Source organism: Equus przewalskii, chromosome 31 (genome assembly GCF_037783145.1).
Source record: "Equus przewalskii isolate Varuska chromosome 31, EquPr2, whole genome shotgun sequence".
Classification (NCBI taxonomy): Eukaryota; Metazoa; Chordata; class Mammalia; order Perissodactyla; family Equidae; genus Equus; species Equus przewalskii.
The window spans coordinates 28,336,166-28,359,618 of NC_091861.1; the positions used below are offsets into that span (position 1 = coordinate 28,336,166).

Genomic DNA, 23,453 nt, shown 5'->3' on the forward strand with positions numbered 1-23,453 from the left:
AACGAGGCTGTAGGGCTGAGCCCTGACCCCATCTGCCTGGGGTCCTCAGAAGAAGAGGAAATTTGGACCCACAAGGACACCAGGGGTGCGTGTGCACAGAGGACAGACCGTGTGGGGACCCTGGGGGGACACGGCCGTCTACACGCGGAGGAGGGAGGCGTCAGGAGAACCCAGCCCTGGAGACAGCCTGGTCGCGGACTTCCGGCCCCAGGACCTTGAGAAGCACGGTTGTGCTGCTTCAGGCCCCAGAGTGTGGTACTTTGTCACACGGGCTCAGACGGACCCGGCGGGTGACTATGCGGCCATTTGTGTGAACGCAAACAAGAGGCGCTCCACGAAGGCACGTGGAGTAAACGAACAGACGAGAGAGGTCGAGACCTTTACGAACATTCAGAAACCCCGGCCACCGGAGCCACACACGTCATTTCCGATTTTGGGTGACGTGGAAAGAATAAAGGGACCCAGAGTGCCCAGCGGGGGACAGGAGGTGCCACCTGCCCGGGGGAGGTGCCACTCTCCACCCACGTCGGCCGCGTCCCCCCGGGGGCTGGCCCCCAACAGAGGCTGCTCCCTGGCAGGGGCGGGTGCAGCGCTGGGGTCCGTCCTGCCTCTGGGGTGCTGGTGGTGGTGGCGGTGGGCACGGGGCCTCGGAGAGCCCCTCTGGCCTCCAGCCCCGGCTCGGCTCACCCCAGGAAGACGATGATGAAGTCCAGCACATTCCAGCCGCTGCGCAGGTAGGCGTCCTGGTGGAACAGGAAGCCGTAGGCAATGATCTTCATGGCGGCTTCGATGGAGAAGACGATGAGGAAGAAATACTCCAGTTTCTCCTGTGGGAATGAGCGCGGTCAGGCCACACTCCTGCACCTCCCCAGTGCACCCCAGCTCCACACCTGCCCTTCCCTCCAGGACCGCCTGCCACAGGACATTTGCACTCGCTGTTTCCTCTGTGGGGACTCCTCCACACCCACCTCCCACCCCCACATGGCCGGCTCCCTCGCTTCCCACACGTCTTTACTCAGAGTCGTCCTCTCCCAGGCCGTCCCTGGCCACGTAAGTACCATTGGAGCCACTTCTGGCTCTTCCTATCCCTCCTCCCTGTGTGATTTCGTCTCCTTAGCACTTATCCCTGGCTAAAAATACTGCCTATATTTTTATCCCGTTCGCTTTCTGTCTCACCCACTAGAACACAAACTCTGTGAAGTGTGGAGGATTTTGCTCATTTTTTCACTTCTCTCCTTCCAGGGCCTGGAACTCGGGGAACAAATGAGCAGCCCGGGCAGGTCATGTCCGGTTTGGGCATCTTCTTCTCCCACCGTCGGAGGACTAACGCCAGGACAGGGGGCATGTCTCAGAACTCCAGACGGCCCTCCCTGGCTGCCCAGGGTCTTAGCTGTGATTATGTTTTCTGTGACCCCCTGCCCATCCCCCCAACCCACCCGGCGGTCACCTAAAGGGCACAGCCCTGCGATGCAGGGTGAGGGGATGGGGTGCCCCATGAGCGGAGGAGGCCCCGAGGGAAGAGGCGGAGGGTTGCAGCTCAGCCCCGCTGCGGAAGGCCGTGCTGACTGCCCCGGTCCCTCCTTGCAGCCAGACGCTCTTCTCGGTTACCCCATCCTTGGCCGGGTCCTCTTCCCCTCCCCGGGCCAGGGGAGAGCTATTTCTAACTGAGGAGGCAGTCCCTCCATCAGGGCTCCAGGTGGAAACTGCCCTCCTCGCGGCTGTCGGAACCCTGGGGGCCCTGCCCCCTCTCCCAGCCCCCCCAAACAGGCCCAGCCCCCTGGGAATGGGGAGCGGGGTGTCCACCCCGCCTGCTGCCCGGACCAGGCCGCCACACTGCTCAGCCCCAGGAGGCACACAGGGAGCTGGACGGGCTCCCTCTGGGGTTCACGCATGAGGGGCCTGTGCCCCACCATCCAGCCCCCCGTTACCATCAGTCACCAACACCCACCCCTAAGACAGCGCTCATGGCCCAGGGCCTTTCTGTCCTCACACTGTGGAGACGGAACTCATGTTACAGATTTGAGGTTCCTTTAATCTGGGTGGGGGCGGATCAGGGCACCGGCCACCCCGTTAATGATTTGGAAGAGAATTTATTTTAACTTCCAAGTGGGAAGGGGTGCGGGGGGCGGGGGGAGGAAGAGTTCGTCCACAGGACACGTTCGCATGGATACAGCCCCAGAAACCTCCCAACTTATTATTCAGAGAATTTTCCTGAAAGCGTCGTTTCCCTTCTATACAGAGGGGGAAACTGAGGCAATAAGGACAAAGCCTGTTTTCCTTATCCCTGCTCCTGATTCCTTCTACAATTTGTAACCCCGAAGCTTTCTCCTTCTTCTGGAAAACCATGATGGGTAATTAAGACGCAAAGCCGCACATGCCGCCACGGGGCCTGTTGACAGGGACCGGGCTCACCGAGGCGCCGGGTGGGGATCACGGGGCAGCCCGCTCTGGGACGGGAGCGCAGAGGGTGACTGGGTGCCCTCCCTGGGAGAGGAGCAGGGTGGAAGGGGGCGGGTGGTTGCCCCCTCCGCGGGGCACAGCAGTGAGGGAAAGAGCAGGGAGCAGAGGGAAGTCAAGCCAGCCTTTGGGTTTCAGGTTGCTGCAACCCTGGGGGACCGACAGCAGATGTGGGACCGAGGGGAGGGACAACAGGGCCCAAAATAGTGGCCGTGCTCACAGGCCGGGCAGCCAGCCAGCCACCGACACAGGAGAGCTGCCCGCACCTGCCACTGTCCGTCCCGCTGCCTGGCCCGGAGCGAGCTTGTCCGGGGCCGTGGGCCTCAGATGGGGTCACTCAGGCCCCACGGCCCCTTAGCAACAAGGCCCAGCTGGCCCCCCCACGCTCCCCCAGCCCCATCCTGGAGCGCTGGAATGATAACGCACTGCCATGGGAACCCCGTGTGTGCACACGGCACGGGCCCCTGCCCTCGAGGGGGTGGGGGAGGGGGGTGTCCCTTCTCCGTCATAGGAACAGTGTCATCAGTGTCACCTTGGGTTGCCGCATGGCCCCTCCAGCCTGGCCTCAGGCTGTCACAGAGGAATGACGGACAGTCATTCCCCAGATATGTATGAAGTGCTGGACTGGATGCGCCGGGCAAGACTGGCTGTCCTTCCAAATCAAAGATATCAACCTTCCCCAAAACATCCCAGTTTCCTTCGGCACCTCAAGAGCCGGCCATCGGCAGCTGGAGGCGGCGGGCATGGGGCGTGATGGTCGCACCAGCTCTGCTCCTTTGGCCAAGTTCCTGAGCCTCTGGGACCCTCAGTCTCTTCATCTGTAAGAGATCATGGCAGCCACCTGGAAGAGGCGTCTTGACGGTTACAGGGCCTCCTGTGGGGGAGGGTCCATTGCTGCCCGGCACTCCCCAAACGCCCGAGAGGTCACAGCTCTTCTTGTGAGAAACCCGGGCCTTCATTGGGGTCTGTGTCCCGCCCACCCCCTGTTCTGTTGGCTTCCTGGTTTGCACGGAGCTGCTGTCTGAGGTCACGTCCGCAGGGGACTTGTCGGCTGGCTCCGTCCTGTCTTGAACTCAACACGTTCACGTCGGAATCCTCCTCGTGTGGCCCTGTCTCAACAGAGGCATCAAGGTGCCCAGGCCGGACGCCCAGGGTCTCTCTGGTCTCCTCCACTGCTGTCCCCCGGGTCCCGCCCACCAAGCCAGGCCTCTCGACCTGCTGGGCTCCCTCCTCCTTGTCCCCTCTGCTCGAGGCCCCAGTGCCCTTGCTCGATGCCCTGTGTTTCGTCGTCTGTGCCCTCGGTGGCCCGGCCCCTTTTCTGTGTAGATAAAAGGGCTTCCTTGCCCACAACTCCTCAAGGAAACCCTTACCCAGCCAAATGCCTTCCGTGGCAGGCAAGGGCCTCCTTGACATGACCCCTGCTGACCCCGCTGGCCCCCGCTGGCCTGCTGGGGTTCCGGCCAGCCATGAGGAATGGCCGTCCACGCCCTGGCTCCCCCACCGGCCCCCCAGCGTCCGTGCCTCTGTCCCCAGCACCCCATTGCACAGAGTGCCCCCGAGGCCGTCACCCATCTGGGAGGACCCTTGTGACCCCACAGGGAGAGTCCATCCTGTGTCCTCGCCGTCTGGTGACACCGTGTGGCTCTTTGCTGACTTTCGCCAAACCACAGCCTCCTGAGACCCCGTGTCTCCCTAACCGTGGGGCCCCCGTGTTTTTCCTGCCGCAAGGACAAGAGGGAGGTGACATTTCCCCAGCAGCATAGCCTGATGAGCAGTGCCATGTCTGTGCCCAGGATCCGAACCGGCGAAACCCTGCGCGAACCTAACCACTCAGCCACAAGGCCGGTCCCCCGCTTTATTTTCTTTTTAGCGGTCGCCGCCCCGTGGCACGCTGTGGGTCTCTTTCCTTCTTTGAGCTCTCTCTCCTGACCTGCATGGAAGGTCCCCGAGCACGGGGCCTTGGCTCTGTCCCCTGCCACAACCCTGCGTCTACAACAGCACCCACCACATCAGCGTTCGCCATCGGACGGAGGAACCGGTGTCCTCAGCGCGCTGCCACTCAGGGTACGGATCAGGGACTGCGCTGGTCCTGAGATAAGTGTAGGCACTGAGAACAAGCACCTGGGAACTGTTGTGGTCACGTGCACAACCTCCAGGCACGGTGGACGACAGGCCAGTTTGGGGTGTCAAAGTCACAGAGCGAGTCCCAGGTGACGCCAGCTGTGGAGTGGTCCTGCGAAGTGGGCCCACACATCAGTCCACGGCAGATTGAAGCAAAAGCCACAAACCAGTCTTTCCCCACAGATCATCTGAGAATCTCAGCTCTGGAGCGCATCTAGAGCCTGGAGCACAGTCGGTGCTCAAGAAGTGTTTGTTGAATGACTAAACAATGGGAAATGGTCACTGCTGCTGTGGTGTCAAAGGAAGCCGTGATATTGTGATTTATAATAAGGTCTTCACCCTGTTTCTGGCACAGAGCTCCTAAAACCATTCCTTAACCTGTGGGATCTTATGCCAACTCCGGGCAGACAAGGTCAGAACTGAGTTGAACTGCAGGACCCCCGGCTGGCGTGGGAGCATTGCTGGGCGGTGAAGGGGAAACCCCCCACGTACACATTGGAATTGGATGCAGAGTCCACACAGGTGCAGCCTCGGGGTCTCTATTTCCGAGAAGGGACCAGAGGCTCCGACACCAGAGCAGGGGAGATGGCCCCGACTCCCCACCCCCCTGACCTCAGGGGAGGACGGGGGCCCGTCCGACTCTGGCAGGTGAGAGCTCCGTTACCGGTTCCCCACAAGGGCCTTCATTCCCAATGTCCCCTTCAGGGGGTCCTCACCCCCCACAGTCTCCGTCTGGGGCTCCACGGGCCACGCTTGGGGGGTAGGCCTGGTGTGGCCCTGACCCACAGGCCTTGCACTTGCTCCTGGGGGCACTGGAGCCGGACCCTCCCACAGTCCTGGGCTCAAAAAGTGGGGCTCAGACCGCAGTCCCCCATCCTCCCACTGCCCCTATTTCAGGCCGAGTCTTCACCTCCAAGGGTCAGCCGGGCCCGACCTGGGACACAGTGGGCTTTGTGCAAAGGTGGTGGCAGCTGGCTGGGCTCCCCGCAAAGGGACCTGTCCAGCCTCGTCTCACTGTCTGGGACCTCGGAGGGGCTGTCACCACCCCCGCTTCCCCCAGCCCTGCCCCACACCGCGGCCTGCAGGAGGCTGGACTCCGCTCTCCCGGCCCCGCGGCCCCCTTGGAAGGTCCCCGGACCTACGGAGGCCACAGGAAGAACCCCAACAGGCCCGTGGGGGGCGGGGCTGACAGAAGGGCTGCCCCCAGCACAGGCCTGCCCGTCCCCTGGGCCGAGTCTCATTCCTGAGGGTCAGCACACTGTGACCCGCTGGGAGGGGGCATTCTCCCCTATCTGTTAACTCTCTAGGGCACGTTGGATCTGGCTGCGGGAGAGGGAACCCTGGCTAGGTGGGGAGGGGCTCCTCAATCACCCCTCCAGCTCGGGGGGCCCCCCAGCAGGTACTGGGGGCGGGCTGGCCAGGTCCCGCCGTCCTAGAGACTTTGAGGGGCCAGCGACGTGTTCCCCCTGGATTCATCCCTCCTCCGTCCCCGAGGCAGAGGGGTGATTGAGGAGAGGTTTGCGGTCCAGCCCAGACCCGTGTTTGCGAAGCCTGAACACATCACGCGGAGGAAGCGGTTGAAGCAAGAGGGCTGGCTCCCCAGCAGCCCAGATGTGCACCCCGCAGTCAATCCACACAGCGCCCCAAGACATGCAGGTTCTGGGGTAGGCCCGGGGACCCCCAAGAAAGCAGGGTCCTGCCTTGCCCAGGATGCCTGCATCCTAAGGACTTCTGCATCCCAAACTTCGATGGAGACAGTGGAGCGTGGGCCCGAGGGACCACAGGACTGGAACAACGTGGCCTCGCCCAGCGTGGACAGAGGACCTACATGGCTGCTTGTCCAGGCCATGCTGTCTCTGGGGGAGTTGTGGGAAAGCACAGGGCTTTCCAGCCAGATGAATCTGCTGCCTCCATGCTGGACCTCGCTGGCAGCTTCCTGGAGTCTCTGAGCCTCAGTTACCCCATCTGTGCACAAGGGACCACAATAACCACCCTTTTGGGACTGTGACATGGATGAGAGCCCTGAGACCAGGGCCAGGACATGTGCCAGGGCACATGGGGCGACCGAGGGCACCCAGAATCTCCCCAGCCCAGCGGGATGGGGCGCAGGGTCCAGGCCAAGTTGGCTGCTAGGAAAAATGACGATGCTCCTGCAGCCTCTCCGCGGTGGACGAGTCTCACCCCGCTCCCCGATGTTCCCTGCTTCACGGAGGAGGAAAGCAGGACAGAGGGGCAGCGAGGCGCCGGGGCGCAGAGGCCCTGTTCCACCTTCAGGAAGCCGCCTGATGTCCTGTGGCTGCACCGTCCACGACGTCCAGGCCCCGGCATCCGTCTCAGTCACCTCCTCAGCCCCCGGGTTTGGAGGATGACGGAGATGAGTTGGGGAGGGGCTGTCACCCCACAGACATGATCCACATGGGCTCTCCTTCCTCCTTCCTGCCCTGCTGCTCTTCCTGCCCCCCCCCCCCAGATCCAGGTTCCCCCAGGTCCAGGCGGGTAGACCAGCCAGGGCTTCCTAGACAAGGGAGACAGCGGAGCTGAGAGCACAGGAGGAGTCCATGCATGCGGGGCTGAGGGAAGGCAGGTGCCTGGCCTGGCAGAGGCTGGGAGGCCAGCACTGTCTCGGGTGATCGTGATAATAATACTGAGGTCCTTAAGCACCCACTTAGGTACCAGGCCCTACTCTAGCCAACACATGCATTTACTCCTCAAGGAACACTCTGAGGGGCTCCTCTTTCCCTCATTTTACAAAGGAGGAAACTGAAACACAGAGAGGTTAAGTAATTTCTCCAGGATCACACAGCTGCTAAGCGTCAGAGCCATCCCGAGAATCCAGACAGTTTAACTCCAGGCTCCGTGGTCTTAACCACCATCCATAGTATGAGAAAGGGCAGACCGGGGACATCTGGGAGGGTTTGTCGGTTCCTGCCCCACCTCCAGACCCACCATGCCCCGCACCTCCCCAGGCCTGGGCTCAGTGATTGCTGGGAAGGCAGAGAAGGAGAGGAATGAATATTTCTTGAGCAACTCTCATGTACCAGGCGGGACGTGAAGTGGTTGCTCTCATCCATGTCACAGTCCCAAAAGGGTGGTTATTGTGGTCCCTTGTGCACAGATGGGGTAACTGAGGCTCAGAGACTCCAGGAAGCTGCCAGCGAGGTCCAGCATGGAGGCAGATTCATCTGGCTGGAAAGCCCTGTGCTTTCCCACGACTCCCCCAGAGACAGCATGGCCTGGACAAGCAGCCAGCTTTCTTCACAGGCTCCTTCATTCACCATCTCGTGTCTGTAGGCCCTGGCCCTGGTGGGAGGGGTGCGGACTTGGGGGTCCCCAGAAGGGCAGCCGAGTCCCCAAGGTGGGAGAGGGCAGGCTCTGAGCGGGGCCCAAAGCCAGGCTTTCTTGTCATTTTGCCCGCAGGCCCCGGATCTCTGAAGGGCAAGGCCAGGGCTGGGGTCCTTCTGAGCCCCAAGCCTCCCCAGATGCCCATGTGGAGCAGGCAGCTGACTGCAGAGGGCAGCGGGTGCATTCCAGACCCTATAAAAACACAGCCGCCCTGGATGCCAGGGGCTCGGGCTGCAGCCGCGTGGACGACTGTGCAGCAACCCGAACCCCAGGCATGTACGGGGGGCGGGCCGAGGCTGCTGACTCTGGAGGGCGGGCGCCGCTCCAGCCCAGGAGGGGCCCAGAGGCCGCCCGCCCCACCCCGGGCTGCACGCAAGGCCAACTTGACCGGGGTTCCCCAAAAATCATCCAGAACGTGGAAATCGGCAAAGGGAGAGTGCCATGTCCTATAATGTTTTGTGGCAGCATTTGATAACCGGCCTGGCCAAGGATGACCTCAGTATCTGGAGCAGGGTTTCTCGACCGAGCCCTGTTCGTATTTCGGGATAATTCTTTGTTGGCGGGAGGGGGGCTGCCCTGTGCCCTGCAGGATGTTTAGCAGCATCCCTGGACCCAACCCACTAGATGCCCATTTCCAGATGTTGCCAAGTGTCCCTCCCACCCCGGGATCCACGGACTCAGAGGATGTGCCTTTGTCTAACTCTGGCTGTTCTGTCGAGAGGCAACGATTTCTGCCAGACAGAGAAGATGAGCCCGGCAGCCACGGTTTTGCTGCCTGGAGGACGTCCGCCAGCCTGGCATCTGACCCGCGCCCTGGTCCCTGTGGCTTCCCCCCATAGTCCATACCCTGCTCCTCTAACGGCTCTGAACCAGCTTTACCCTCCTTCTTATTCTCGTACGAGTTGAATTAATCTTTGACAGTGCTCCTTCTATACATGAGTCGTGTTGTCACTTCTTGAAAACCGTACTTTGACCCAGAATTGCTCTGAGGATGAAGGGAGATAATGTAGCCAAGCCATCAATTTCTAGCTTGTGCCCGATAATTCGCAACTCTGATCATTGATGTTGCTTTTCCACGGGGGTCCGCTCAGGCTGGCCAAGGGGATGGTCTCCCGTAATTTAATCACGGGGTGCCCCTGGGAGCGGGGTTCCTGCAGACCGCAGGGAGCACGTGGGACTTCAAGGGGCAGAGCTGGCTTTGGGGGGTCTCGGTCTGGGCTGGGAACCGGGGCTCTGGGTTCTGGTCTTGGCTTCCAGCTGCCCTTGGACATCTCGCTGCCCTCTTGGTGGTCCGGGTGGTCGCTTGGTGTCTATTCCATCCTCCTGCTTCTTTGACAAACAGTGCCCCTTTGTGACCTGCGTCCCCCAGCCTCCCTCTGCTGGGAGAATTCTGGGGTGGGCTGGGTTGGGCACAGGCCCTCCACGTCTATGGCAGGCTGCTCTCTTGGGTGAGGGAGCCCAGCCAAGGGGCCGGGGCTGGATGCCCTGAGTGTTTCTTCTGGCCTGGGCAGGCAGCACCTCACAGTCAGGAGAAAGCAGGATGGCAGGGAGGGACTGGGGACGTGCTCTCCTGGGCTCCCTGCCTCCCTCCCATACCGCTCCGGTGCCCCCTGACCACCCCACCCCAGCCAGGCTGCCATCACCCAACATGAGGAAAGTGCTGTCACCAAACATTCAGACTAGCAAATCCACCTGCCCAGTGGACACGGGCACCTGGATCTCGACATGCCTGAAGTCCCTCCTCCACTCAGCCTGCTCCTCCCCCAGTGCTGCCCGTCTTGGTAAGTGACACCACCATCTGCTCTGTCACCACCCCTGAAACCCCAGTGTCATCCTTCCTTCTTCTGCCCTCCCCCATGCCTCCGTCCCCATATCCATCCGTCATGGAGTCCCGTTGATCCTAAATATCCTCCGATGTCATCTTCCCGTCCATCTCCACCGTCACCAGTACTTGGATCGTCTCTCCCATTTCCTGCTGGGATGACTTCAGTGGCCTCCCCACCCCACCCCAGTCCACACTCCACACAGTGGCCTCAAATTTTCCTAAATCCCCAACTCATCCCTCTGTCTCTTCCCCCTGCCCTTTGCTCACGGGGCACCCTCGGCCTGGAACCCTCTCCCGTCCGGCTTCTGGAACCTTTCCTTCACACCGAATCCCTGATCAGGACCTGCTGCAGAACTGGGGGGCCTGGTGCAAAACGAAAATGCCTTGTTCAAAGCGTAGGAAAGAAGTGCCGTTAAAGGAACTAAAGTAAAAAGCGTCTGCCGTCCCTCTCTGGTCTCCTTTCCAGCCTACGGTAGTGGTTTTTTAATGCCTATGTTATGCTGTGTGGGGCAGGTGCAGACGCCCACAGGCACCTCCCTCTGTGACCCAGGGCCTGCGCCGCCCACCAGCTGCCAGGTCCCCACACCACCATCCGGCAGCCAGACCTCCTGTGTCCCAGCCGGAGGTGGGACGTGGAGCCAGCATCTCCCTTCTCACAGGCCGGCTGCCTCCACCCAAGCTGGACAGACAACACCCAGGGCACTGCAGCCTCGGCCCAGGAGGCACGAAGTACCTGGATGGGGTGTGGGCCGCAGGCTCGGCCTGCAGTTGCCCACTGAAGGGACTGTGGTAGTGTCAGCCCAGGGTGGGGACAGCCGCTGCCACGCCCTGTCCTTAGACACCAAAGAGCCCAGGGCACCGGGGGGCGAGGGGTGGAGCTGAGAGTCTGTCCTCGGAGGCGGGGAGGTGACGGGAGGTGGCAGGATGTGGGACCACATGCGAGCCAGGGCTCAGAGCTCCTGGTGCATGTGCCATTGTCCCAGTGGATGTCACTTACAAAACGAGTTCAAGGACGAAACCACTCAAAACATCGGTACTGCGACCACAGGGCATTAAACCGTGGGCCCCTGGGGAGCTGCACCCGTCCTCATCCTCAGCTCTCAAGTCACTCCTCCCGTCCCCAGGGAAGCTCCCCGGCCCCAAGCCCAAGCCTGGCCAGGTTCTCCTCCAGCACAACCTCCACCCTGCACGCTCCCCATTCCATTCAACTACCTGGTTCCTTGTAACGACTTATTTAATTGGTTTAATTAATTAAGTTCTGTGAAAACGGGGACCATGTCTCTATGGTTCCCAATTATACCCCCAGTATGTGCCAGGGGTAGAAAGGGCACTCAACAAATATTTGTTAAACGAATGAGAAAGTGAGTGAAGACCTGGTCCTTGGTCCCTTCTTAAAAGCTCTGGGTTGGGGCTGGCCCAGTGGTGCAGCGGTTAAGTTCGCACGTTCCACTTCGGCGGCCCGGGGTTCACCAGTTTGGATCCTGGGTGTGGACATGGCACCACTTGGCAATAAGCCATGCTGTGGCAGGCGTCCCACATATAAAGTAGAGGCAGATGGGCACGGATGTTAGCTCAGGGCCAGTCTTCCTCAGCAAAAAGAGGAGGATTGGCAGCAGATGTTAGCTCAGGGCTAATCTTCCTCCAAAAAAAAAAAAAATCTCCGGGTTATTTTGGATGACTGGGAGGTCCCCAGCCTTTCTGGGATTCCTACAAAGCAGGTAGTCGGGCAAGCGGGAGAGAAGTATCTGGCCTCTCTCCTCGGGCTCTAAGTCCTCTCATTTCTCCTGCTGGCTTTGTGGACATGAACAAGTAACTGAGCAGCACAGTGAGGAGGCCTCAGCCGGCTGTGTGACCTTGAGTATCGCTTGCCCTCTCTGGGCTTCACAGGAAAGCATCCCTCACTGACCAGTAATGGCCCACCCAGCTCTGACATTCGCTGCTTTGGGAAGGTCTCCAGGGGAGTCATCCTCCCATCCCTGTGAGCTCAGAGCACACGGAGGCTCTGTAACTCCAGCCCCCAGGCTGAAGAGGAACCACAGGACCATTTGAAACATCCAGCGTGGCCGTTTTGTTTCAAGAGGGAGACGCCACACCCACTAAGGTGGAATTCAATACCCTCCAGGAGGGCGGAGCTTCTTTTGAAAGTGGTCCCCTTCTCTCGGAGATAAAATATGAAAGGCTGCAGGGCAGGGGGCCCTGAGCCTGCCTGGTGGAGGCCCGGGCTCCAGAATCACCTGCCCGCCAGCCTCTGCGCCAGCCCTGCCCATGTCCGACCCTCTCCTTCCACGTTCCACAGCTCAGAGATTTTTCCATTTCCAGCCAAGCTCACACTTAGACGCCCAGCTTCTCGCCCGCAACTCAAGACGGATTCCCATGGAAACCAGCAAAAACGAGAGGCGGAGAGAAACCCCTCGCTCCCAGGCCCTGGGCACCCGCTCAGCGGCTGTCCCCTCCCACGCCGGCAGCGCCAGTGCAGGAGAAAGCCTGCTGGCACGGCGGGTCCCTTGTCCTGTTCCCTGGGGATGCTGCACAGCAAATGCCCCAGACCACTGTTCCGGGGGCTTCCCCAGCACATCGGAGACCCGGGCAGGTCTGACAGCCAGGGAGGTCCGAGTCTGAGACCCTAGGGAAGACCTGTGTGTGGGTGACCCCGGGCAAGGTCTCTGAGCCTCAGTTTCCTTGTCTTACGATGGCTCTAACAACGTTACTGACTTCACAGGGGTAGTTACGGGGGTTAAAAAAGACGGCACCCTAAAACATTTAGCACAGAAGCCGGCATCTAACAGCGCTTCCTAACCGTTAAGCATTTTTGTTATCATCCAGCTCTTGGGTACGTAAGTCCTTTAACCTCCAAATCTCCTGTTCCTTATCCACAAAAGAGAGAGATGGGAGGAGGAAGGACCTGACTCTGGAAACCCCCTCCAGCTTGGCATTTTGTGGTTCTGCGTTCATGTTAGCTGGGATGGGGCAGAGGAGGAGGTACAGAACTCCAACCGTGTCCTTCTGGGATCCTGAGACCAGACCACCCCACTGCCACCCCAGGAAGCAGGCTGGACGGAAGCATGGGGACTCTGGATTACACCCGGGGAGGGGAGCCGGCCACCACCGCTCACCAGCCGGCCTTACTAAGCCTCAGCATCCGCATCTGTCAAATGGGACTGCTCCACGGACGGGGTTTTTGTGAGGACTACGGGAGCTGATGCTTGTAAGGTGCCCGGGCACAGAGAGATCTCAAGCAGTGCCAGCTGGTGACACGGCGGGATCCAGAAGAAGCAGGCCCACCCTGCAAAGCTGTCGAGCTGCCCAGCCGGCCCTGCAGGTGGTTGGGAGGGCGGGGTCTGCATCCTCCGGATGGAAGCTCCTGCATCACTCACCAGCAGGCGGTCCATGAAGGGGGTCTCTGTCTTACCAGGTCCCCATCTTACCAGGCCGAGGTTCAGAGTGTTGTTGTCATCCTCCGGCATGGGCAAGTACACGGCCAAGGCCACGCAGTTGGCAAAGATGGTGAGTAAGATGATGGTCTCGAAGGGTCTGGGGCCAGGGTTAAGGAGCGCGTGGGATTTGCAGGGTTAAGGGGAAGAGAGCGCTGGGGGTCAGTCTGGACTGTGACTGTGATGCCGGGCCAACGGGCCCCCTCCCTACTGTCCTGCAGGGGACAGAAAGGGCCGGGCTCCCTCTCCTCAGGAACAGGTGACTTCCACCGTAGATACTTTGGGACCAGGAAGCTCTGGTCCCCCGCCGAGGGCTACTCAGCTTTAAGGGCCAGAAAGTCTTAACTAACGGTCCACTTTAAGGCCTGCCCGCCAACCCCACTGCCACCTGCACCCTCCCGAGGAGCCAGGACTTTGTGAGGTTCTGGCCAGACAACCTGCGTCTCACTCAGAGAAATGACAAGGGAGGCTGTGGGCTGGTGCAGGTAGGGCCAGGTACCCACAGAGCGGGCCTGGGAGAGGGGGAAGGTGGAGAGATGGAGCCTGCATCTCCGAGCCCGAGGAGGGACTGGGCGACCCACCGAATCAGCACCCACTCACAGCCCCCTCCCTGACCCACCCACCCCTCCACGGTCATATCCAGAGGGTGCCCCCAGGTCCAGTCCTTCTTGATCTGCTGGTGAGCAGGACGGGCGGGCCGACCAGAGAGGCTGACCCACTGGGAAGCCGGTGTGGAAGAAGCAGAGGAAAGGAAGGGAGGAGAGTGTGCGTGGTGTGGGAGGGTGGGGGGAGGCAGGCCGTGTAGACGGCAAACCCCATTCCTTTCCCAGCAACCTCCAGTCTCTGAGAAGAGGGGCGGCCACAGGGAGACGCTGCAAGAGGAGAAGGCACAGAGGAGCAGAGACGGAGGAGAGAACCCACCGTGGTGGGGACTGACCCCACGGGAGCCAGGCAGGGGGCGGCAGCGGGACTTCCCACAGGCTGGGCTGAGAGCAGCTTGGGGAGCAGGGCGGACTCTGACCCAGACGGTTGCAACCTCGTCGCACGTGTTCCTGGCCCCTTGTTCTTCTTGTCCTCCCCATACGTTTCCCATACTCACCCCATGCTCTCCTTTCTTCTAGGGAACAGCTGCTGGGAGCCCGGTCTTCCAGAACGCTTCCAAAATATTTCAACTATTTCCACCCTCTCTCTCAGAACCCACTTGACGTGGGCCTCCCCACCTCCCTCTAGCTCCTTTCTCCTTCCCCAAATAACCCAGATATTTTCATCATTCTTCCCCCCAGAGCTAATGCAGACGGAGAGGGAGTCCAAGCCGCTGGCCCCAGCCTGGTGCCATTGAGCTGAAAGCCCAGGGCCGCACCAGGGAGCCCTCCTGGCCAGCTTCTTCAGCCTCTTTCTCCTCCATCTCCATCCCCAGTTGGGATTTGCCCCGGGGGGACGAGGGGAAGCCTTCCCCGGCTCACGATGGGGAATTTTCTTGCAAAGACCCCTCCTTTTTTCTCCCCCACCCCATATTAAAATGACTCTCCTGCTTCAAAACCCGAGAGGCGCCCACCATAATGTGGATTTGGACATGGCTGGGAACAGCCCCGTGAAACAGCCTGGCCTCTTCCATAGATGGTCAGCAGGCACCTGGGGCTGTCACCAGGACTTGGGTCACACGCTCAGGCCCCAGAAGCCCCACGGGTCCCCTGCCATGGAGGGCTTCCTCCCCAGAGGCTCCTCACGCTGTTGTGTGGCAGTTCACGCATCTCTGTGCCCCCCACTGCCTCCCTCTGCCACGTGACCCATGCTTGCCCCGCTGCCCCGGGCCCTAAAGGATACTTCCATTCCACGATGTTGATGCAGGCCTTCCTCAGAGGGTTCTGGAGGGTCAAGCAGAACAAGGCCCGGGGCGGCCTCGGCAGAATCTCTGGGACCGGCTTCTTGGGCGGTTTCTTCCTCTGGCCCTCATCCTGGGGTGAGGACGGCTCCATGTCTTCCCTGGCAGCCTCGCTGTCCCGGCTCCCCCACCCCACTGCCCTCTCCTCCCTGCGTCCCCAATGCCCCCGCCTTGTGGACTGGCCGGCTGAGCCCGCTGGCCGAGCCTGCCCTGCTGAGCCAGCGGGGGTGGGGGCCGGAGGACTCCTCTCCCTGCGCCCAGCGAGTAAAATTACCCTCCCCTCGTCTCCCTTTGGCCAGCCTGAGTGCCTGAGGCCAGGCAGCTGTCATTCCTGCCCAGCCCAGCCAGTGACATCCCAATATGTCCCCCGTGTAGGGGGTGGGGAGGAACACACACACAGGCCTAGGATGGGGCGCCAATGGGGCAGGGGGAGACAAAATGGGTGGCTGCAAGGCTGAGGGGATAGAGTTCGGGGGGGGGGGGCAACCCATGATAGGAGCCTCAAACTTCAGACCGGCTCCCCCATGCCAAGCTGATTTTCTCCTCCCTGCTCAGTGACACTATTCCAGGACAGGTGCCAGGTGGCCCAGCTCGGCACAACTCCAAGGGCGCCCCATCTCAGGACCTGCAGCCATGGGGTGTAGCCTCCTCCTCTCCCCGCTTCCCGCCCGCCCCCGCCCCCAGCCCCCAGCCCCCAGCCCCGTGCACACCCATGTCAAGGGAAGCTCACCCCTCCCCACGGCGTGGAGACCTCGAAGAAACCGGAAGTGCACACCTCGGCGGCACCGGCCACACTGGGTGGTAACTGTGTGCGGTGTGCCTAACTGCGCAGGGTGTGGTGTGTCTCAGGGCCTTTCCCCGCGCTGTCCCTGGCACACAGGCGTGAGCTCACGGGACACCCCCCACACCCGCAGCACGTGCTCCGAGAAGGGAGTGGGGACGAGAAGGAGCGCGGGGTAGGCGAGGAAAGCAGACCATGCAGGGATCACAAAACTCAGCAATCTTTTATTCACCCCTTGGTGCAAACACAGCGCAGAACACACCCCTCTGGTCCCGCCGCCCACAGAGGCTCCAGTTTGAGCAGGAAAAAAACAAGGAAAAGGCCACCCTGGGAGTCGGGGAGCGGATGATCGCCCTCCATCAAGGCAGCCGGAGAGCGCCGCTGGGGCGCACGTGCGGCCTCTTCCTCGGTCTGTCGGTTCCATCCGGGCTGAGGACGAGCAGCAGCCCGGCCTCCCCCCTCCGGCTCTGGGCTCCTCTCCCGGGGGCGGGGCGGGAAGCTCCCGAGGGGATCCTGGCCTCGTGAGGCCACCTGGTGGAGAGCCGGGGATGGCGGGTTCGAACCGAAGCGCGGCTCGCCTCCTGGGGCCTCGCAGACGCAGGGCCCCCGCGGCCGGCTGTGCACAACCAGGAGCCGGGCTCCCACTTGCCCAGCGAGGGGCTGAAGCAGAGCCGGAGCCAGACCCACGGACGACCGTCCCCGGTCGCCCTCCTGCGGCCTGGAGGGGGCGCGGCGCGCGTCCGGAGCTTCCCCGGGCCCTGCGCCCTCACCGCGCTCTCGGGTCTCTATTGCGCCCCTCGTACTCTGCCCTGCACCCTCGTCCCCAAGCGGGAAGGAAGGAGGCGGTGGTGGCGGTGGGGAAGGGAGGGTGTCGCCGCGGATCTCCAAGTGTCAGGGCCCCGCCACACGCGGGTGACCCTGAGCCCCCAAGCTGCTGTGGGGAGCGGGACGCCCCGAGGACCCCTGAGCCCCGGGCGGCCACGGCCAGGTCAGTGGCTGGCTTCTTCCGACTCGAACTGCGGCGAGGAGGAGAAGCGGGAGGCCTGGGACGCCTCGGGCGCCAGGGCCGGGGGCGCGTCGCCGGGGCGGTGGGGCCGGGCGCCGGCGGGGGGCGCGCCGTCGGGGGCGGCGCTCAGCAGCTCCTGCAGGTGCTTGATGTAGCGGATGGCGGCGCGCAGCGTCTCCACCTTGCTGAGCCGCTTCTCGGCCAGCGCGCCCGGGAGGTGGCCGCGGAGGCGCGCGTAGCCCTCGTTCACGCACTTGACCCGCTGCCGCTCGCGCTCGTTGCGCTTCTGGATGAAGGCGGGCTCGAAGGGGCAGTCGTAGACGCCGAAGGCGCCGGGGAAGGGCGCGTAGGGGAACACGCCCGCGTAGGCCTCGTAGAAGGGCGGCTCGGCCGCGCCTGGGTACAGCAGGAGGGGCACGCTGCCCAGGGGCTCGGCGGGCGGCAGGGGCGCCTGCCGTCCAGGGGGCGCGACGCCCAGCTGCATGCAGCCGGGGGCCGCCATGGGCCGCCGGTCCACCAGGGCCCGGCAGAAGTTATTGCTCATGGTGCCGCGCGCGGTGGGCCCGGAGCCAGGCCCTCCCCGAATCGCCGCTGCTTGGGGTCTGCGGGGTCCTGCCCACGCGCACGGGTCACATCGCCAGCAGCAGCTCTGGGCTACCCGGACTTGCTAGGGCTTCTTTTCGCTCTTTGGGGTGGCTTCTGCGGTCTCCCTAACGCCAGCCATCACTCCGGACTCGTGTGGCCCCTTGCAACGGGCACCCACTCAAATCCAGGCGGTGGCGCCCAGAACTCCGGGGCCCTGGCGCTGCTCCGCACCCGCCTCCTCGGGCAGCCCGGCGCGGGCGCCCCACACCAGCGCTAACCCTGCGGATCGGTTCTGGGCCCTCGCGCCCAGTTGATTCCTGTTCCTCGTGGCCTTGGGGATCCCTGGGCTGCCCGGGGGCCGGGAGTGATGGCCGCTGTTCAGAGTGTGCCAGCTCAGCAGAGGAGTCCCGGGAAACGTTTCTGAAGAAGAGGAAAGCGAACATATTAGGAAGGCCTCGTATTGTGGGCTCCTTTGTGCACCCCCTCCCCCCACCCTCAAGGGGGATGCAAGCATCACGAGCGGAGGCGCCGGGGCTGCTGAAGCGGATGCGCAGAGCCGGGTTCAAATCCTGGGCTCACCCGTAATGGGTGGGTGACCTCTCTGAGTCATGGTTCCCATATACAGAGATAATCAAAACATCCCTCACAGGAGATTAATAATAAATGAGAATCAAATGACAACATCCGAAAACCCCTCCTGGGCCTGGATTATGAAAAGTGCCCCATGATGCCATTTCCTTTGAGAGGGGGTCAAGTCTCATGGCAGACACCTTCCAAGACCTTGCCTCTAAAGGGCTCGGAGACAGCGTGTTGAGTCAGCCGTAAAAATCCCGGTGGCAACCACAGATCCACCGCGGGGTCTGGCTCTTTATCGAAAGAAGTACGTCTTTGATTTGGAGAAATGGGGGTGTTTTGGGGACTTCCAAAGGCATCTGCCTGGTGGAGAGGCGGTCACCAATCCTCGCACGCCCCAGTCCACGTGGGCCCAGGACACACCCTCTCACATCCTCCTGGGTTTCTCCTGGTGACCTCCGTGTGCCCAGAGTCCCGCCCGGCTCCTGGGATGTCACAGATGCTGCACGAATACTTGTCGAATAACTGAGAGGGAGGGAGGCAGGAAGTCAGGCTTGTCAGGGTGGGGCTGACCTACACACAGCCTTTCGCAGACTCTGGGAAGCTGCTATTGTAGAAATAATGGGCCCGTGTTGAATTTGAGTGAAACCAACGCTCACCGCATGTGGTTATCAGAATCAACTCACATGCCATTTCCTCTGGGAGCTCTCCCTGAGCCCACTGCACGCTCTTTCTTGTGTGTCCACAACGTCCTGTAAGTGCCCTCTATCTACTGCTGTCCTCGTCACAGCAGATCTCAAGGTTTACTGAACGAGCGAGCGAGTGGGGCATCCACGGGGAGAGCGAGTGAGGGACAGCCTGAGGCCTTGGACACCGGGCAGGGCCTCCCTACGAGACACAAGGGGACCAGCTCTCTCCCGGTGGGGATGTCGGTGACAAACTCATTTTCCCTGAGAGTCTCCTGCACCATCTCATCTTTGTCCTCTTCCCGAGTGCCGAGTCTGTCCCCGCTCGCTCTGCCCTCCACGCTGAACGGAACCAGGACAACTCAACAGGGATCCTAAGCATCACGGGGACCTGCACCTGCTCTGGAGAGGGGAAGCAGATGTGGGAGACATCAGGACAAATTCGCCTGTCGCTCCTCTGCTCAACAGCCTTCGGGGGCTCCCCACTGCCTTCCAGGGAAGGGTCTGGGCAACCTCTTCCAGATAGACCCTCAGCTCCGTGGGGACCAGTCTCCTGTACCTCGGCATAAACCCACGGCTCTGGGACCCTCTCCACCCCTCCCTGCTCTCACAATCCTGCCGGCATCTGAGGCAGCGTGGTCACCCAGCCCTGCAGCTCCCTCGCGGGCTCTCAAGGCTGGCGCTCTGAGTCTTCAGATGGACTGCGAGCTGGCAGTGGGCAGGGCTGGCCTTCCACTCCAGGGTGACGCCCCTCCGGCCTGCCCAGACCCGGGCACAGAACGGGAGCTCAGGATGGTCCACGAGCAGTGCTCTTGCTTTGTTAAAATGTGGCATCCAGACTCTTCTCGCCCACCTGGCTCCTGCCTGTTCACACTTGGCTTAATTATTTTAATATGATTTGATAGAGGTCAGAAGTTGATTTACATCTAATGACAATTTTCATAAATACAACCTGATATCTATTTGTGTTGAGTCAATAGTCAATACTTATTTTCCTCACATCCTATTTACATCTTTTTTTCATAAAACTATTCAGAAAAGTGACTCAAGATGCCCCACAGCTTGACCACATAATTCTGGAGCCAGGTCTCTCTTGACTGTTAGCAAAGAACCAGCTGGCTGCCGGGGAGCGGAGGTGGCAACACGGAGGTCCCCGTGCAGAAGCCAAGGGACACAGTGCAGTCAGCTATCATAAAGAGGCACGAGACCCTTCATTCAGTAGATGCCTGCTGTGGGTCTCCGTGTGCTGGGACTGCCCTGGGCACCGGACAAGGCAGTGAGCAGAACGTTGCAGTAAAATAATAATAATGACAATTGTAGCTTCATTCACTACTTACGATGAGCAGGGCATGTGCCAAGCACTTTTCGTGAATCATCTCATTTAATTCCTTCACTGCTCTTGTGAGGCGGGGGCGGACATCCATTTTTACAGGAGAGAAAAGAGGCTCACGGAGGTCACGTTACGGGCCCAAGGTCTCACAATCAGTGATTCCATGCACCAATAGATGCCAATCGACCACACCCCTCGCCCCCAGTATTTCTCCTAGTGGCTTCACTTCTGAATCACAAGATCAGAGGGGCTTGCTCTGACCTGGCAAAAGTGACTGACGCAGCTAAGATTCCCATGGGAGGGGAGGTCCCACCACAAAGCCAGATTCTCCTGCTGTTATGGAGCTGGTGAGAGAGGTATGCAGGTCGCTGTGGTCGTCCTGGCAGCGGTCACATCCCCTGAGGATGTTCTTAGGAGGAGGATGGTGGAGTTCTCTCGTTGGGAAGACGACAGTAGGGACGTAATCAGACCAAGTCAAGCACCGTGAGCTGTTCACCTGGGAACCTGGTGAGGAGCCCCCTTGCCTGAGCTTAGAAAACATGAGTAGTCGGACCCTTCCGAGACTCAAGGATGCGCACAAGCCTGGGCGGATCCGGTCAGCCCCAGAGACCGGCCACATGCTCAGCTCAGGGACCAGTCGGCAGCCCCACCATGTGGCGATGAGGAGCAATGGCAGCAGCAGGTGGATGAAATTCCAGGTGCTGACCTCAGGGACACAAAGTTCCTCTTCCTGGAGACCCTCAGCAAAGTGACACCATGTATGAGCCCCGGTCTGTCTAATGGTGCAGAATCAGTGTGTGCCCCCAGCATCAGCTCCTCGCTGTCGCGTACCGGCAGAGGCTCTAGCCGTCCACAGCCACCCAGGATGGCACGTTATTATAGCTGCTTGTTGATGGCTTCACGAGCATCATCTGCCAACCCCTGTCCTGGCCCTCCAGGTGGCCAGGGGTCAGCCAGCTCCAGCTCCCCCCTTCCCCATCCCTACACTCTTCACGGTGGCCGACAGGCGGCCGGAGAGCCCTCTCCCCAGAGCTCTTCCTGACCCCACCTCCCTCCCCAGGTGGTAAACTGTAATCGCAAGGATTCCCATCCTATACCTCATCTTTGAGACACACAGCACCTGCTCAGTGAGCATTTGTTGATTGACAATGGGAAGCCCTGGGCAGGGCTGAACCGTCACCTATCAAGCAGAAGGAGACACGAACCTCGAACAGGCTGGACCCTCTAAGGAGCAGACGCTGTGATTCTACCTCCGTAGCTTCTCTCACTGTCTTCACTGGGGCCGGAGCCAGAGGAGGGGGTCTGAGGTCAGCACCCTCTGAACCCAGGACCCACAGCTCCAGGGGCAGCTTCCGGGCCAGTGAGTCATGGGCCTCTGCTCCTCCCGCCACCCCGAGAGATGCCTGCAGTGGACCCGTCCCTGAGGGCGCCTTCTGGCTCCTGAATCAGACGCCTGCCTGCCCGAGCCTCCCCTCCCCCTGCTCCCAAAACTGGGAGAGTTTGTATGGAAACCAAGGACTGGAAATGACAGACTGATCCGCCTCACGGGGGGCTGTCTCCCCCCTCCCCACGCCTTCAGGCAAAGTGGTCGCCAGAACTTCCCCCAAAGGCTCTGAGGTCAACACTCTGGGGATGGGCCCCCTTCTTCCCCTGCTCGGAGCCCACGGACGCACCAGCATCTCCGATAAAGCCCTGCCCTGAGGAAGCGGTTTGCCTTTGACCCAGAGATTCCCACGTGGACCTCAGGACGCTTTGTTTTTTAGTCTCAAGCCTGCTAACATCAAATAGACCACAATTCAGAGAATTTCACCTTAAAATCTCCAGGATAAATAAGCCCTTTTTCTTTTTTTAACAAGAAACGTCCCAGCCCACCCGCCGGGAGTCTGTCTTCTAGCCTGTAGGTATTTCTAGGATGACCCGCCGCTCCTCCCAGGTACACATTCAGCTCCCCAAACGCGCGCTCAACATAAACCGTCCTTTCAGAATCTCGATGATGCGACACCGGACCTGACCGAGCGGAGGGGGCAGCCAGGCCAGCCACCACGAGCCCACAGAGTGCCTTTGGGGGTCAGCAAGCGATGGTGCGTCCCCTGGGCTGCTGTGGGCTGACCCTGCCCCAGAGCCCCTCAGCCCCTCGCCGCCCTCAGCGCCGCCCTTCCTGCCCCGGGGTCCGGGAAGCTCTGTTGCTCCCAGGCAGCCCGACCACAGCCACTTTCCCCAAGAGAAGGGCGTGGCAGAGCTGTGCCAGGTGCCCAAATGTGGCATCATTTCCCTGAGGGTCTCCAAGAAGAGGAGGAGGGGGACCAAGGACGGCTAGCGTGGGGCAGCACCTTCGGAGGTCTGCTGCTCCGCTCTCTTGTCTTGTGGAACCTCACACCTGAGAGGAGGTGGGGTTATCATTTCTCCTTACGGAAGAGGAAAATGAGGCTCAGAGAGGCTAAGAGGGCTGCTCAGGGTCACACAGCTTGGGTGCAATTTAGCAGGGTCTGGCGGGTTGATGCACGAGGACCTTCTTGGCTGGGCAGGGGCCCCCAGCTTCTTGAGAAGAGGCACGATCATTACAGGATCTCCCGGGGGCCAGAGTCGGGCAAGGGGCTGGGTCCTTCCTAGCTCCCTTGACCACAGCCCGGCACTCGCCATGCTGGGAGTCACCATGAGATGCTCGTGGAGGCGGCTGCCCCGACCCCACAGGAAGAACAGCAGGTTCCCCAGGATCGTGCTGGAGGAAACCCCGGAGCCCATCACCCGCCCGGGCGTCCCCGTGTGAGAGGCAGCCTGCCAAGTGGAGGAGCCGGGCTTCAGACTCTGCGGGACCAAGCCTGGCTCTGCCCTTACTGGTTGAGTGGCCTCAGGCCAGTTACTGATTCTAGAGGCCTCAGTTTCCTCACCTGCAAAATGGGCGCAGTAATGCCCACCTCAGAGGTTCTTGTAAAGATAAAGGTTGTGGACGTGAGTCACGGGGCGCTAATAGGAACGGGTGACTGGCAGCTGGTGGTGACAGTAGGGCAGGGGCGCCCCCGGGAAGAGGTCCTAGGAGCTCCAAGATCCTTGGATGTGGCTACGCCTCAGATGGCATGTGCCACCCTCAGCGTTGCAACTGGATGCAGCACGGACGCCCACGGCTGCCAGCTTTCCACAGTCACGTGGGTCCTGATAAGGACCAGAAGGAAAGTTCCATACCTGAGGGCCTGATTTCTTTCCCAGGCGTCTGAAGGAGCAGGGTAACTGAATCCACCCAATTCTCTAAATAAGTGGGATGTATTCCGCATGCATCCACTTCCTGTCAATCACCCACCTCCTGTCAATCACCCGCCACCTGTCAATCACCCACCAGACATCTCCGGAGCTCCTTCCCACAGCCACGCTGTGGCTGCAGCTCAGCAGACGACAACCTCGGCTGCCGTCCCCCGTGTGGCGGAGGAGGAAAGGGTTGC

At 61.0% G+C, this 23,453-nt stretch overlaps 2 protein-coding genes across 2 annotated transcripts in view; both read right to left on the reverse strand.

Moving 5' to 3' along the window:
* CACNA1S (calcium voltage-gated channel subunit alpha1 S) overlaps window positions 1–15,354 on the reverse strand; it is a 65,930-nt gene extending 50,576 nt beyond the window's left edge. Inside the window, exons 1-3 of the mRNA XM_070602535.1 lie at window positions 15,001–15,354; window positions 13,171–13,276; window positions 688–827 (exon numbers count right to left, since the gene is read on the reverse strand). Of these exons, the coding sequence (XP_070458636.1) occupies window positions 688–827; window positions 13,171–13,276; window positions 15,001–15,152 (398 nt within the window). The 5' untranslated portion in view covers window positions 15,153–15,354. The remainder of the gene's footprint in view (window positions 1–687; window positions 828–13,170; window positions 13,277–15,000) is intronic.
* A 1,340-nt stretch (window positions 15,355–16,694) lies between these two features.
* ASCL5 (achaete-scute family bHLH transcription factor 5) lies at window positions 16,695–17,512 on the reverse strand. The gene has a single exon (XM_008541074.2). It carries the CDS (start codon window positions 17,387–17,389, stop codon window positions 16,829–16,831), a length of 561 nt encoding a protein of 186 aa, XP_008539296.2. The 5' UTR covers window positions 17,390–17,512; the 3' UTR covers window positions 16,695–16,828.
* Window positions 17,513–23,453: the final 5,941 nt, after the last annotated feature.

Bases quoted from the DNA above. Each gene is read 5' to 3' on its own strand.
- ASCL5 (XM_008541074.2), bottom strand. From the start codon at position 17,389: ATGAGCAATAACTTCTGCCGGGCCCTGGTGGACCGGCGGCCCATGGCG.